Source organism: Poecile atricapillus, chromosome 11 (assembly GCF_030490865.1).
Source record: "Poecile atricapillus isolate bPoeAtr1 chromosome 11, bPoeAtr1.hap1, whole genome shotgun sequence".
Classification (NCBI taxonomy): Eukaryota; Metazoa; Chordata; class Aves; order Passeriformes; family Paridae; genus Poecile; species Poecile atricapillus.
This window is the reverse complement of record NC_081259.1, coordinates 15,404,446-15,421,140: the sequence shown is the minus strand read 5'-3', so window position 1 is coordinate 15,421,140 and position 16,695 is coordinate 15,404,446. Positions and strand designations below refer to the sequence as shown.

The 16,695-nt window shown below is 42.1% G+C and overlaps 1 protein-coding gene across 2 annotated transcripts in view; it reads right to left on the bottom strand.

Moving 5' to 3' along the window:
• The window catches only part of KLF13 (KLF transcription factor 13), a 33,612-nt gene extending 24,309 nt beyond the window's left edge, over positions 1-9,303 (bottom strand). For both annotated transcript variants that reach the window (XM_058846874.1, XM_058846875.1), the window contains exon 1: positions 8,309-9,303. In XM_058846874.1, the coding sequence (XP_058702857.1) occupies positions 8,309-8,849 (541 nt within the window). In that variant the 5' untranslated portion in view covers positions 8,850-9,303. The remainder of the gene's footprint in view (positions 1-8,308) is intronic.
• Positions 9,304-16,695: the final 7,392 nt, after the last annotated feature.

The window sequence follows — 16,695 nt, the reverse complement described above, 5'->3', positions numbered from 1 at the left end:
TCCTTCTGCTGGCATTTAAAAGAGATTGTAAATTAAAATTCAGTAAGCCCCTACATATAAATAACAAAAATTAGTCCATGGTTCTGTGAGGTTTTAGCAGCATCTCTGTTCTAATTGTTATGGCAGAATAAGGCCTAAATTACTAGATTAAGAACATAGGAAAGCACAATATTTAACTGTGAGGTTTGCAAGAATTTAAAATTGTCTCTAAGGTCCCAGTCTAGTATATAAATTTGTACCAATGTAATTTCATTTATTTACATCGAAGCAGCAAAATAAATATTTCCCTGATCTATTAAAAAACAGCTCATCATTTCACAAAAAAATTTGCAGGAAACATCTGAAAATGTACTAATCCTTCTCAGCTGGCTCCATTATAAATTCCTCCAGTGGAAATACTGACAGCTGTTTACTTTAAAAAGCTCAATACATCCCTTCTGGCTGCTGTACCTCACCTGATCTTATTCTGGCAGAGTTAGCATTTCTGCTGCTCTCCTTTACCAGCTTTAAAAGCTACTGTTGCAGGCAGTAAGGACATAACCAGCATGCCCATTCTGCTTGGGTATTTATTGTCAAGGTTTATTCTAGCGAGGCAGATGGAAAGATGTGAAACATGCAGCAGCAACACTGCTCTTTCATATGATTTTTTTTAAGTTCCTCTATTCCAAAAACTCTTATAACAAAATAATAGAGAGTGGTCTGGTAGAAATGTAATGTGCAATAAATCTAAGATAGCTTATTGATCCATTGATCTGCAACATCAGCAAATACCCAGTCCCCAGTATTTTGCCTGTATTTCCTGAAAGCCCTGCAAAAGGACTGTAAGTGATTACAGCAAATCTTTTCCTTGCACTAGAGGTCATTTCAGGATATGCTTACTTTAATACCATTTGACTTGCGCCAAGTTCCTGGTTAGTAAATGCTTTTTATGTTAAGGCTGCAAAAAAGCTTCTGAGGTCGTTTTTCTAGAAGTAACCACAACGGTGGCACTCTGAACTTTTAAAAATTTTTCGTTTATATTAAGTGGAGGCCCTGTAAGATCTGCTGAATCTGCAAGACCTGAAAAATACAGGATATGTGTGTCTGACTTCAGTGCCTGCACTTAAATAACCCACATTGTCTAGCTATTGTTAAACCGAACACAGCAAGATAATGATCTCACTGCCCATGCAAATCTACCTCATAAAAGCCAAGTGGGTAACAAAGGGAAAAAAGTATACCTATAGAAATTCTACAGAAAGGACCCTTCAAAAGTTGTCCTGCATTTGAACAGCAGAGTATTTTTTTGGCTCTGTCAGCACTGACTTCCAGACAGCTGATCCAAGATTGGAAGGGGGTGGGGGGAAGTTGGAACGTGCTTAACTTAAAAAACAGAACTAGAAACCACATGTCCAATATAAACAAGTTCCAGGTTTCTGCTCTTGGACGTGCCATAACCATGTTCAGCCAGACAATAACACAATGGAACAGTTGTGTTTTAAATGGTTAAAGGTGCCTTCTTTTCAGATGGAATCCAATTGTGAGTTTGTTTCAAAAGGAATTCCAGTTTAGCAAAAGGTTTGTTTATGCAAAACTTCTGTCACATACACTTTCCAGTGTCTTGCAGAGAAAGGCTACTGCAGAAAAGTCTTCTGCAGATCATTCTGAACACTTTTGTTTGTCCATAGGGCTGTGATTAATTTCTAATACAAGCACAGCAATCAATTGCAACTGTCCATTCATTAAAAACCTTGCTTGCTGGTTTACTCTCAACTGTTTGTAAGACCTAGGTCTTGTCACTGAGAAGGAAAGTGCTACTACCAGTGTCTAGGATGAGGAAAACAACTGGAGGGTCATCCATCTTCACTGCTTCCAATAGTAACAGGTTTCATTACACTGGACCTAAGTCCCACTTCCATGCTAAAAGAAAAATGGCTTGTGAAAAGAGAAGTCTGTGATGTTTCTGATTTTTCATTAGACACATAGTTGTAACAACGATAAGTATAGTTTTACTTTAAATGTTTTTTAGCTAAAATGCCTAAATTCTGTTGTTACCAGAAACTTCATTTCTGTGTCTTATGCGTGATTAATATCTCCACAAAGACTGGGGAGAAAGAGAGGGGGAAAGGAAATAAAGGGAAGTCCTTCACAGAGAAACCTGTATAAGCATCAGGAGAGGTAGTTCCCCCTAACATCTAATATTAATCAAGTGTGTGGTAAATACAGATGTCATCCAGCTGGATTCTCCATCCAACTAATTTAGCCCTAACTCTTTTGCACTGAATTAACTGAATCTTATTGTTCAGTCTTGAAGCAGTCATGTAAAAGGAGTGAGTAGGAGTAGTTCTACTTTTCTTCCTGACTTCAGCGCCTTTTGAAACATGTTTTAAAATTTGCTTACTTCTTAAGAAGTTTATGCCCTGTGTTTATTTGAAAGACTTAAACATTAAGAAACTTAGAGCATATATATTTTTTATTATCTTCAATGAACACATATTGTTTGATCCAGGCTAAAAATCAATACTTTTCAATAAGAAATATAGTCTTGAGAATTGCATTGTAGGGTGAGGGCTCTCTCAGGGCTTTGAGGGAAGCTTTTCTCTGTTTTCTGACTTTTGTTTATGTGTTGAAATTTTCTTAGAGGAAGTAAGAAAGGAGTTGCAGAGCTGTTTCAGAGGAAACACAAACCATGCTTTGAAAATCTGTATTGTCTTTAAAAATATAGGCTTATTAAAAGAGTTCAGATTATTAGTTTTCAGAAAAAAAGTAGCAGGCTGCTGAAGTTCTTAACACTGAGAAAGCTTATGCCTTAGGCCAGAAGGACAACTTCTTTTGTGAGGCTGCTATCTGAATCTGTCCAGAAGCCACCATTTGGGCTCATCTCAGAAATAAAACCTTAGAGAAAAGGCTTTAATGCACTCAGCAAAGTAAGGAGGTGGAAGGCACTTACTGGACACAAGAGCCTAGAGGCACCTTGCAGCTTTTGGATAATCTGGGTGTATGTTAATGAGACTGAAGGAAGCATAGCCTGTGAGTTTAACACAAGAAATCAAACCCAGGAGGCCCAACATGCAGAGGGACAAATTCATTTAGTCTGTCCTTTCGCCTTTGGGAAATCTGTATTGTGGAAAGGCCTTTTAAATTTCCTCTGGCATCCTGCTCAGAGGTACTGCAGCTCCCTGTAAGTCCTGGTATGCAGAGCAGCCAAACTGGAAGCTCAGGAGGACGGATGGATTGAAGCACCAGCACCAGTCAATTCATCCTGCTTTACACAAGGGCTGTCTGCAGTCCTGCTTTGCACTGCTCTTGAGTAGCACAGAAGGCCTTAGATTTGGTTTCTTCTCTTGGAATCTTTTCCTGCAAATCTTCACCAATACTGCCCACCTGCTACACACATACACCTTCAAGAGTCACTGTGTGCCTAGAAACAAGCTAAAAGAAACCCAGCCAGATCTAGTCCATGCGGTTTTACTTAACTAGCTACGTTTCTGGTAATTGCCAGGTGCTAAAATGGAAGATAAAGTTTATTTATATGATAGAAAAACTTGTTTCTTACATTGATTAAATTGGTTTCTAGACACATGGATAGCATCTTGATTCAGAACTTTAAGGGAAGCTGTGCTCTACTTCTGTTTTGTTTTGAATTAACATAGTGTGAGCAAATTAGACTTACTAGAACTGAAAGGGAAATCCAAACCCCTATTTAAAATGGATTATTTATACTTTATATAAAGGCCTCTTTACCAGCCTGAACACAGAACATATACTACTCTTGTTTATCCAACCTAACTGTTATGCTCTTGTCATACTCATCACAGTGAGGTCTGATTGCTTTATTCTCAAATATCAGTTACATTATTAAATTCTCCATCTTCACATATACTAGTTACAAAGTCAACAGAGAAATTTTGTCTAGGGAAACAAGATATAACAATTGATGGGTAAAAATGGGTACATAAACTAAAAAAGAACTTTTTTCATACAGGCTCATTAGTGTATGAAATGTAGTGTCTCAAATATGTGATTATAGAGATTTAATGTAAAGAAATGGAAATGAGTTGGTCTTTTCTACCTATTTCAATCCAGCTAATGGATAAAGGTCAGACTAAAAAGAACAACAGATGCCAAATAATGTATCTACCACAACTGCAAGGTTAAGCAGGCAAAACACATAGCTGCCCAAGCTCATTCTGTCAGCTAGAGATCGACAAAGGTCTTCACCACTTTCTCTTGGATGAGCCCTAACCTGACATGTGTGTGAGGATAGTATAAGGCCTTTTCTTCTTTCTGTGCTTCGACAGCCACATAGAGCTGGTTTAGCAACAGTGAGGAGGAGCTGCTGTTAAGCCACATGGCCCCCAAGTTGGTTTTGCTGCAAGACTAAGACTCTGGGCTGAGACTGGTGCCCACTTCTCCTTAGCTTCTGCTAATTTGTGCAGATTCATTTAATTCTGATGACTGACTGAAAAGCTGTTTCTGTGTTATAATGTGCTGCTTAGTGCTTAGAACTAGTAAGTTTAGAAGGACAGTTCAATGGAGTTAAATGAAGGTTTATTTTGTGCTTTCTCTGCATTAATGATGGTGATGGTGTGCTAATGGAGATGGCTAAAAGCTTGAGACTGTCACAATGATGTGGTGGGGAGCTGCAATACATAGGATTCTTTTGAGTCCTGCCCAAGATCCCATCAATTTTTCTCTGTGTATAAATATGTAATATAATGCAATAAGCTGGGACTCTCTACAGCCTCTCAGAACACAGTGGTCCAGGACAAGGCTCTCTAAGATTGCAGCCTGGTGATTGCTATTAGGCGCTGTACAGTCTCCCTTTTACCACTGGTGCATCAAGGGACTAACTGTTAGTTTCCAGTGACTCCAGAAAATTTCACCTTTGTGCTGAAAACCTGTTTAGACAAAGGGGGACTCTGTCATGCAAATTATTTATTTGATTCTTTTGCAAGTCCTTTGTGTTTAGAAATTTTCTCAGTGGAGAGGATTTTTAAATCTGTGTATCAGTGAAACCTCTTTGTGTCAGTGGTGTCAGTATAGCTTAGGACAAACAGGGGTTTGCTGCCTCTGTGGACCACAACAGAGCTTTCAAGATCCATGGGAGGCTTAGTGGAAAAGTATTTGGACTTGATAACTACCCACTGACACTAAATATAACCTTCTGGTAAATATTAAAACTTCAAGGGCTTTGTGGCTGATGATCATGTTGAACTCCAGGACATTCAGTGAGAGACTAGAGTGGAAAACATAAACATGAAAAGAAACGTAGGGGGATGGGAACTTTGCAAGTTGGTGTAGAGAAAAGCGTAGATTTTGGTGAAAAGTTTTTTTGCCTGGTTCAAGGGTTTTCAGTGTAATAAAGGTGAAGTATTCATGAGGCTGAGACAGCTTAACAAGTAGTGTACCGAATAAGCACACAAGAAACTGTGGATTGCTCCAGCACATATTGTCCAAATAGGAGTACTAAAAAACACTGTACACTGAGTAAAGGACAAAAAGCAGATGCTCTTGGCATTTCCATCTTGATTCTTCTGCATTAAGTAGGAGAATTAGCATCATCTGCACTATGGTTTTTACTTTATGTATTTAAGCTCTGATATCTGGCTATAAGAAGGATTTCACATAGCTGTTTTCCAAACAGCTAGAAAATAGTACCAGCTCTCAGTCCCTATCAATGCGGGCTGGATTTGGTGCTATAGTACTTGGAAGGCTCTGTATCTCTTTGACATAAGCTCAAGGATCTGGTCTATCCTTCCTCGAACCATGCAGAGCAAAGCCTTTACTTTCTCAGCGCAGTAGCAGACAAGGACAAGCAAGTTTCTAAAGCAGACCATAAACCGTTCTTTTTCAAGTATCTCTTGCATGATCATCAGTTATCTTCTAGCCTGCAGTGCTCTTCTCAGCCTTCAGGTCACCCCTAAATAAAAGCTCATCTAGTCATACAGCACATGGAAGAAGTTCTGCTCCATTGCAGAGGTTTTGACTGTTCTTAGCAAACAGGTTTGGGCCTTATTTGGATAGCTGTTTAAAGCAGCTTCCATGTGTACCTGGGGTACTTTCACCACTGCTCTGTGATGTGGATAGCCATCACCCTATTTATGTGACAGCTGGGCAGATTAATGTGTTACTTAACTAGTTCAGGAGGACTAGAAAGCAGGAGACCCAAAGCCCTTGTTCTAAAGCCGTAAAACACCATTACGGGTTGTGTAAGAACAAACATTTACCAGTCCTGGAAGTGATCACTTTTTCTATTAGTTTAACTCTTATTGTTTTACAAACTTTTTTCAAGGCTGTCACAATTTTTTTAAAGATAGGAAAAAAATTAAACACCTTAGGAAACATTCTGCAAGGAGAGTAAGAGGCATTTAAGCCTGTTTAAAACTCAATCCAAACAGAGACAGACCTGTTGCCAGTGAGGAGGGAAACTTGGCAGCTTTGCTTAAAGCTTCCCACACAGACACTGGAGACGAAAGAAAACAAAGAAACTGTAGTCCCCGAGGATCCTGCCACTCCCTGGGCAAAAACAGTCCCTTCCCTGCTTTTCCTTCAGCTCTCAGACACACGTGCTCTCTTACTGCCATTAGCTACAGCAGTAGCCAATTGAGCCCTACAGTCCTGGAAAAAATACAGGAAATGAAGAGTTAAGAAAAAAAAAAAGGGAAAAGAGAGAAAAAAAGAGAACCTGGAGCCAAGCCAGCGTCCCCGAATGACTCCACTCCGCCGGCAGCCTGGAGCGACACTCCCCGCCGGCCCTGCCCTCCCTCCTCTCCCCGCAGGGACGGCATGCCAAGCCCTCCTCTCTTTATCAGGGGCTGGAGTTCCCCTTCTTGGTCTTTGGTTGGTTTGGAAACCCAGAAACGTTGCTAAATTTATCTTTCGCTTTCAGGACAATGGCAAATGCCAGCAGCAGGAATGCAAAAGAACTGAAAATTAATGGAGACAATTCCCTGCAAGCCAAGTGGAAACACCTTTTCTGTATAACTCCCAAGGCGGCAAAAAGCAGTTACACAGTGCAAAGCAGGACAGGCTGCCTGGGGTGCCAGGAACACGCTGTTCCTTTGGCTGTGTGCCACAGGGAATTGTCCATCCATATGCTCAGATTTGATGGGGCTTTCTTCTCTCCCACAGAGAGCAAAGCATACCGTCAAATTAGAGTGGCTCTTACTTTATCTCAAGAAGGCAACAGGAAAAGCTGAAGGCACAATGAAAGCAGGGCCAGCACGGGTGAGGCTGACACCTCAGAGCTAAAACTGCTCAGGAGTTACGTCATGTTTAGTTCTGAGGATCTCTTTCTTACTGCTCTTTTTAAGGGAACTGACCATACATCTTAGTAAACTAATTTGCCATCTGAAATTATTCAGTGGAACATCTTGCACAAGTCTGCTCTAGTCGGTGTGGTGCCTCAACACATGTGCTATGATCGGTGCCTTCAGCAGAGACTGATCTCCTCAATTCTTGGTGTCCCCTGTCTGTCTGGAAGCCATTCTGTTTCCCAGCACCAGGCAGAGGCGTGAGGTGTGGCAAGTCATGGGGCCTATTTCAAGATGGCCCTCCTAATACTTTCAGTACAACTTTCTCAACGCTTGAAGACTTCCACTTTTTCTGTGGGTGTGTCTCATAAATTACATTAGCAACAAAAAAGCGCTCAGCCTTCACCAAGAAATAAGCACTGAACACTCATGAGTACAAGATACTGGTTGCATTCAAAGATTTTTTTCTTTTGAATTCAGTTTTACTCAGCTGCCAAAAGCGTTTTAGACACTGCCCATATCCCCCTCTCTCCTCACTAATGGTGTCTCCTTGTGACTTGTGTTCAGCCTCTCGTCTACCTTCTGCTTACTCTAGCTTTCACAAAGTGTCTGCTAAAGAAAGAAACAGATACACAGCCATGTAGGTGCCTCTAGAACCATTTAATTTTAAAATATCAAGAATATTGATACTTTCATGGGAAGTGATAAGCTGGTATAAAGAGAGGGACTGGAGCACAGAGTAGGAAAAACAGGGAGGTAAGAAGTACTGGAAAGGGAAGCAGAAGACACACAGAACAAGAAGGCCAGCAGCTAAAAATTACAGCTTGGTACAATCCGCACAGATGACCCGCATGCCGTTCCCTGTGACATTAATAAAAAAGGGCAACATTAGCTTTGAATCTATGCCCAGAAAGGGTTTACTCCCAGAGGGTTTTTTTGTTGTTTGGTTTTCCCGATCTTGAGTTCCGAGAGGTGAAACCATAACAGTGGCCAAATAAAAGTTTGTTTGGTTTTGTTTTTCATTTTAATTACCAAGCTGTAACAAATAAATCTCTGGCTGGATTGTAACTAACCTGTATGGGTCCTTAGATGAGCTTTAAGATGGGAAGATTTGCCATAAACTTTTTCACACCCCACATAGTGGCATTTGTGCTTTTTCTGGGGTGATCCAGGGTCAGTCCAGCTTCTTATGCGTTTGTTCTTTTGTCTGGGGCTTGGCTCAGTTACTGCAGCCAGGCTAGTAGGTGTGGCTGCTCTTTCTCCTCCACGCTTACCAGCTGAAGACAGACTTTCTTCCCCAAACTCCTTAGAAGCAATAGAAATGTGTATTTGTTCTGTTAAATCAAGTGTCTCTGTTTTTTCCGTCCTTAGAGCAGGTGAGTTTGGGACGTGCTGGTTCAGATCTGCTAAAATGCTAGCTACCACAAGTAATGATGATCCATTGTCTTTCCCGGTTTCTCTGACTTCCCGTCTATCTTCTCCATTGGATGAAGGAAGTATTGCTGCATCAGGTTGGGGATCAGGATCCCCTTTGGGACTATGGATAACAGCACGACTTGACATAGAAACAAGGCACTCTGCTGCAAAATGATCCACGTATGCTGCTGTTGCCATTTTTCATAAGTTTAAAAAGAAATCCAAACAGACGAAGACAAAAAAAAAAAAGAAAAAAAAAAAAAAGGAAAAACAGACCCAACACAACAGCGCTCTTTCCCTTTCTAAAAAGATTACACAAGCAGACTTTTCCCTCCCTTATTTCTTAGGATCGGTTTGTAGGAGTAAAGGCTGATTTAGCAGCCATCAAACCCACACTTTGTTCGTGACGATCACACCCAGCTTGTCACTAAATCGAAAAAGCGTTGGCGGTCCAGTGGAAGAGAAAAAGAACAGCAGATAGATCCTGGCACTGGCAGCTTGTTGCTCGCAGTATGGATTAATGCCGTTTTCTCAAGAAGGCAATGAGCTGGCGATGCGGTCTCGCAGCCCTCCCATCGCGCTGTGACAGCGGACCCGGCGCTCCCCGTTATCGCTGCCCGGAGCCGCCCGGAGCCCGCGGGGCGTGGCCTGGGGAAACATCTGGCCGTGACGTCACGCGGGGCCGCAGCCCGCGCCGGCAGGTGGGCGGTGCGCGCGGGGGGCAGCGCCCGCCGACGGGAGGAGGCGCGCCATTGGCTGGCGGCGCGCGCGGCCCGCACCCTCCGCCCCCGCCGCGGCCGCAGCGCGCAGGGCGGCGCGCGCGGACCCCTCCGCCGGCCCCGGGCGCGGCCGGGGAGCTCCCGGGCTTTTCGCTCCCTGCCCTGCACCCTCTGACGGACGTGAGCGATTCGATAGCATCCGTGTTAGACCACCGCAAGGGACAATTTAACAGGCGCTGAACTTTACAAGATTAAAACGTTGTGAAGTTGGAACTGATACAAGTGACAGGAAGGAGCGAGGCTGCCCGGTCTGGTCCGCAGCTACACAGATGGAGCTCGGGTGTGGATTTTAATGGGTTGTGACAGGTTTCACTAACTGCCAGGGAACACACTTAAAATCGCCTTCCTGTCAAAACTCTAGCACTCCGCAGCCTCTGAATTATTTAAAAGTACAAATGCAAATTACTTGAGTTTCATTATTATTCTCTCCTCGTAAAATACAGCTCGGCCAGTTTTATAGAGATTAATGCCTGAATCAACGAGACAGTTGCATGTGTAACTCACCGAGTGCAAGTAAAGAAATGCATCTGAATGGAGATCGGAAAGCACTTGTGATACCTATGACCTTGTTCTGGAACATCTTTCTCCAGACTAATTCCTATGAAATTCATGTCTTTAGAAAAGACAATTATTTTGTCTGAGACAGAGGTGATAAGAGGAAGGTTGCTTTGGAAGCCCTTCTTTCTGGAGAAAAAGTTTTGTGGAGTTTGAGGGGGCCTGAGAGGAAGTGAACATCTGTTCCAAAACCAAAATAGTTTTGGTGTTAAGTTGAGCAAAAAGTTGGTTTTGTAGATGCGAAAATACCAAACTCAGGAGTAAAGTCTGCTTATGCTACCGCTGTGCTTTGTGAAAACATGGAATTTATGTTCACATGCAGCACTGCCCCTCAGGGCTAGGCTCATGGGGAAAACTGTACCTGCCACAGTGCCCCCATATCTGCTCAGAACAGAGTAGCTTGTGGTGCTGTCTCTGTAGCAAAGAGAGAAATAAGGCACTACCAGTGCAGGAGAATGTGGTTTAATGCTGAATTGAGACAGAACATTTTGATGCATACATACTGTACGATACCATTTGTTCTGCTGAGCAGATCTACACGGAATGTTAACACATTTTCAAGAAAAAAAATTGAGATTGGGACTTACCCATTAGATGAAAAAGGAATTCTGTAAAAAATACCTTTGTAAGAAATATTAGTTGTGCTCAAGCTCAGTCTCCTTCTCGACAGGGAAGAATTCCTTAAGTAGACTTACCTGGTGGTTCTTTAATAGTAGATTCAGGGAAGAAACCCTGCAGCTCTTTCAGCTTGAGAAGAAACTGGGGCCGTTTTCAGGAAAATGAGGAAAGGGCAACACTTGGGCAAAAGTTCTTAGTCCTAATCCCGGGATCAAAGACAATTATCAGAAAATGTACAGTAAAAGGGAGACTGGACTATCCTGCTTGCCAACCACCAGCAGGCTTTGCCTCAGCACTGAGGGGGGTTCCAGAGGCTCCCTGGTATTCTCTGTGCCCTCAGCCCACACAACCTCCTCAGCGCTGCTGGGCCCATCTCCTACCGCCTTTCCTCGACGCCCTGGCACGCCGTCACGCTCTGTTCTGGCCGTACTCTCACCCGCTGTGTAGCAGTGGCTTCCCCGGAGTCAGAGGGGCCGGTGAGGCCAGTCCCAGCCCGGGGCAGAGACGTTGGCAGAGCCGACAGGGAGAGCTCGGCAGATCTCCGCAATTCCCGCGCACAGCAGGAGCACCGCCTGCCCGGCGTGAGGGGAGAGCCCCTCGGGAGAGACGAGAACTGTGATTGGCTATCCCGGCCCCCTCGGGGAGGGCCGGCCAATGGGGAAGGCCCTTACATGCCATGCGAGGCGTCCCTCAGGCAGGTGGCGGCGTGGCCGATGCTCGCCGTGGTGTCCGTGTGGCCGGGAGTTCTGTGGGTGACAATATGCTGTAGCTGATGTTTTGTGTTCATGGCGGGAGTGGCCAGGACACGGCTTACCACGATCCTGGGATCTCTGGCTGGCGGAGAGCGGCGCAGCGTCGTGTGCGTGACCGGGCCCGATGGCAGAGGCGGCTGTGAGCGGGTAATGGCTGGTACAGCTGATGGCCGGGAGAGGGGCGGTCTTTCTTTTTCAAATGATTTGTTGGTTTAAAGCCTTGTCCTGATAGCAGCTGCTGTCGTGTAGGAGTGCCTTTCATGAAAAACCAGTTACCGTAACCAAGCTCCCAGGGGTCTGTGGCCTCTCCCGTCGTTCTCCTGTTTTGCACTGAGAGCTTGTGTTAGTAGCGGGCTGGGAATGTGGCACAGTGGGGTTCAGGGCGGGGGGCGCTTAGGGGAGGAGGTTTGCTTGGGTGAGAACTTGCTCCTTCTTTGGTTGGATGAATCCTGTGAGCTTCCTTCTTCCTTTGGGAAAGAGCAATGTTGTGAGGGTTACTTATAATAGAAAGGCTTTTATAAGTGAAAGAAAAGTTAATGATATTTGGCAGATGTTTATGGAGTCCAGTTAGGGTTCATGTATTACTCTCTTTTAAATCATAACTATGAACAGAAACGCACTTCTGGCTTTCTAATAGCTCACTAAAGTAACAACTGTCATGTCTTGCACACAGTATGAAAGTCACTGTCGCTACATGTTCAAGAGCAGGGTGTGAGGTAAGTGTATTTGTCATGTGGACATAATTCCAGCTGCCCAGTGGGACCAGCTTTGGCTTCAGTGCAGGATTGCAAATCTCAAATGCAGCTGTGTGAACTAACAGTAGTAAATAACCTCCCTGCAAGCAGCCAGGGGTAGGGGGTCGGTCTGCTTTGCAAGGAATTTGGTCGTTAGATTAGATTCCTAGAACAAAAACCATTTATGGAAAATCACTAGACAAAATACTGTGCCCATTTATCAACTTTTTCTTATAATGATATGTATTTACCTATTAGTTAATTGTTAATTATTGCATGTTATTTTTTTCTGATTAACTGGAAAAGTGAATTTCTGTAATCACACAGTAAATCTCCAATTCACCTCTGTTGAACATCTTATGCCTGACTCATTCTCACCAAAGGAGGTGTGTTTTGAAACTGAGATTACAAAAACAAAGTAATAAGAATAGATCCTACCTCCTTACTTATTTTTTTTTATTATGTCGTTGATGTGTTCTTACTTGCAGGCCTTTGTCCCTCAGACTGAGGTGAGATTTTTTCCCTCTGTTATGACACTATTTTTCTATCCACTGAAGAAATACAGCCTATTTTTTTGGCAGACTTTTTAATATTTATTGTTTTCATATTACATCATTTAAAGTTTTGTTTAGCTGTGAGTGCATAACAGCAGAATAATTTTACATGGAATCCACCCTGTTTTACGCTTCCCAAAATAGCTCATTGTTTTAATTTATAGGAATAAGAAACGCTAAACTGCTTTGTGAAATGAAAATAGTTTTATGGACTCTGTTAACAGGAACTTTAAACAGAACAGAACAAAGTCCTTCTACAAAGGAAGGCCATGCCAGACTGATGGCATGGCCAAAAAAAATAAATAATTGTGTTCTAGGAACATTTTTTATAACTGGTGTAAAAACTGTTATTCCAATTAAAAGTTTGCTGTAAACCAAATAATAGTGGAAGACTGCAATGTGCAAAATTAGGCAATCTGAAGGAAGAATTTTATGAGTGGGAGATATGAAGAATTTTATCTGATAGAAATTAGTTTGCTATTCTGAAGAACATGATAAGATCTAAACATGAAGTTTTATAGTAGCAGATACTTCATCAGCACTTTTCCTGCATGAGTTTGCTTAGTAAGTTTTTCTCTTTTCATACACTTCTGCTTTATATCCAGTGAGTGAGATACAAAAAGTGTAAGCCACAGGAGTTCTGTGTACTTCAGGGAAGTAATGTTATTTTATATCATGTTAGGAAGCTCTTCATGAGAACAGGAGAAGGAAAAGGCTGCATAGCCTCTCTCCCTGTTGTAGTTCCTCCGAAGCATCTGTAAGATGAAAAGATGTAGTTTAATTTCATTTGGACTATGTAAATAGTTCATTTTCCAATAAAACAGAAGAAACAAGGAAAAAAGGAAACACGGATGTCTCTGCCTGCGTTGTTGCAGTACAGCCACAGTCCTATACTTTGACAGAACCTATCAGTCTGTACTGCTGCTTTCCTGTGGTTCCTTCTTAGTGATTTCATGGTTTGAGGTGGGGAGGGGCTCTGGAAAGAAAAGGGAATAAAAGGGGACAGAATTATAAAACCTATGGCCTGTAGCTCTCTCAAAGATAAGCTTGCCTAACACTGTCTCTTGTGTTGGTATCAGGTTAATAATAATGTAAAAGTGCAGAAGACAGGAAGAGAGGGAGGCAATGAACAGGTTCCTGCCACTCTCTCCCCTGAATGTTTGCACAGTGTTGTTTTTACCAGGTGTCCTGGTGTCCTAATAAAAGAGTGAGTATCAGATGTTCATCTTCAGAATACCTTTAGTTAATTTTAATTTGGACAAATCACTGTGTTACATCAAGAAATTGTGTTAATTCTTAGCAACATCACTAATAAGTCTCCAATTGTTAAAGAATTGGTAAAAAAATAAAAATGCTCAAATGGCTTACATGTGGCAGTACTTTTACAAAAGGTGGAGGTAAGGCTTGAATGTTAAAAAAGTCAGGAAACCATTTTTACCTGTGAGTCAGCAGTCAGCAACTTTGACATTTCAGAAACACAGCAAGAAGCTTTGGAGGGCTGAGAAAGCACTGTAAGCTCTAGTGGCAGAGCTTCTGTCACTGAGCTCCCTGGACTGGCTGTGACAAGAATCCAAAATGCCATTGTGCTGTTGTAACTGATGATTGCACACAAAATGGAAGAGTGTATTGGCATGGCAGTGATAAAAGTATAATTAGGAGAATAAGCTCTGAAAGAAAAATCTCACATTTAAGAAGCATTTTGATACTTTCAGAAGATGGGACACAAAAGAGATTGCATTCTCTGGTGTGTACTACATCAGTTTGTGCTATTGTGTGTGCTGTGGAAGGGAGTTTAATATAAATGTAAACACATTCTTGCATTGAGCAGTGATTGAAAGGTTTATTTTTTTTTTCAGCTGGTCATTTCTGCAGTAGGAGACTGAAATGACCAGTATGGCAGTGTAAGGGGTAGGGAAGTGGAGAGTTCCACCAGGGCTCCCTCCCACTGGTCTGAGTGAATTGGTATTTACTAGGTAATGTTGTATCTTCGTGGAAAATGTGGAGAGCTGAGAAACAAAAGGAAGCACATTTGTTGTTCAGTGCTTAGTCCTCTTCTGTCACAAAGCATGAAATGATAGTTTAGATCTTAGAAGTGAGCAGCAATGATAGTGTATGCAAACTGAATCAATTTTAATGGATTTCTTGGAGGACACAATGACACCATCCACAGAATCATGAAAGCCACTGTGTGTGGAAATAATGCTTGTGAATTTCTAAGTGGCAATACTGACTGGGGTCTGTGGGGTGCCTTACATCCTTATAAGGTTCTGTGGCTTCTGGGTACTACCCCATCCATACTGGAAAGCCGAGAGGCAGAAGTCAAGCGCTCCTTTGTGAACAGCAAACCGAAATTTTGTTAGCTGAAATTCAGTTTCTGCTTCAGCTGTCAGACATTGCATTGATCTCAGCAGATCGCAGGAGACACCTGCAGTTGCTATCCTCATGGCATTCTTTCTTGCAGACAACCTCTGAGACAGCTGTGATCATGTATGAGGCTGTAAAAGACTATTTCTCTAGTTTCTTTCAGCCACAAAGCAGGAGAAGAGGACTTCAAGGTGCTAGTCTGTTTCTTGCAATAATGATGAGCTGGTCATTGTCAAAAGCTTCACAGTGATCAGCATCACTGAATACACCAAGCAGGTCTGTTGCATGGTGTGCCTGACCTCTGCAGCTGGGGCACAGGAGTGTCTTGGTTCATTTCCAGATAGAGACCTGCTTTTCTGCTGTGGTCAGACCTCTGAAGTGGTGACCCACAAGTTCAGGATTTTTTGCTGTTAATTTCCTTTTTTATCTTCCTTTTACCTTTCTATCTTCTAATTTCTATAAGGTTGCTGTTCATCCTACATTACAGAAGAGCAATTCATTGAGAGCCAAGCTGTAGGTCAGTGGTCTGTAACACACTCTGAACAAACTTCTAAGTGAAGGAGTTGTGTTTGATGACCAGTGGTTCTGAGATATCCAATCGTAAGTCAGCAGGTGCATCAGTAAAGGGCCTTCTAACTGTTGATGTAAAAACTTAAGAATATTGGGAATTGCAAATTTCCTGCCATAAGAAAATTGAAGAACTTGGAAGGATGACATGAAGTTCTGTGCCTGCTATGTATTTGTGAGGAATATGGTCAGAAAAAGAAAATAACTTCTTTTGAATGCAACGTCAAGTTGAATAAAGCTTACGAAAGAAAATGAGAATGTTCAAGTTAAGGTACAGCAAACGTGGGAAGGTAAAACATAAAATAATTACTTCCACTATTTTTACTCTATAACCAGATTTCTGTCAGGTTTTGCCAGCTATGAAGCAGAAAGTGATGAAGTTAGAAGCCATGTATTGAACATAATCACTTCCACTGTATTTGATCCACAGAATCATTACTTTGAGCTCAGTTTAACTCATTTCAGTGTTGGTTTTGGCCTTTTATGATTTACACATTTATTATTTCTGTTTCTTGACTTCTCTGTGATTTTTGTAATGTGTGAATATTGCATGTTGTCACTTTTGCTAAGCTTCTTTTCATTCAAAAGCACAGAAAATACCAACACGTCATCAGGAAGTACTCAGATGAGTGAATTGATCCAGTAGCTTATTCAGTAAAAGCTGCATAACATTCATTCATGTTCATGCTTGCAAGTCAGCAGTGACTCACAGGTGAAAACAGCACTGCCAAATATTGCAAAAAATGCTGGATATATGCTTTCTGAAGTAGATATAATGTCAGATGAGTAATATGTTAAGCCTACTGGAGTAATCAATGTTCAAAAAATCAGCATTTTATATTTGCAGAATCATTATGAAAAGATGCGATGTTTAGGTACAATTGATGGACAGTGCTTGGAATTGGGCAGTTGGTATGTTTGTGTGAGACTGTAAACTGAATTTGGAATATGGAGTTCTGTCAATTTTTCTTCTGCCTCTCAGCTGAGACACTGCAAAGAACAAAAGAAATTCTTTCAGACAGCATCATGAGGTGGTGAAATACTGTGTATTTCTGGGTAAGCTATGTATCCCAGTGGAACCTCCGTGAGTAAGAAAATGGCTGCTTTCCATGGCAAAACAT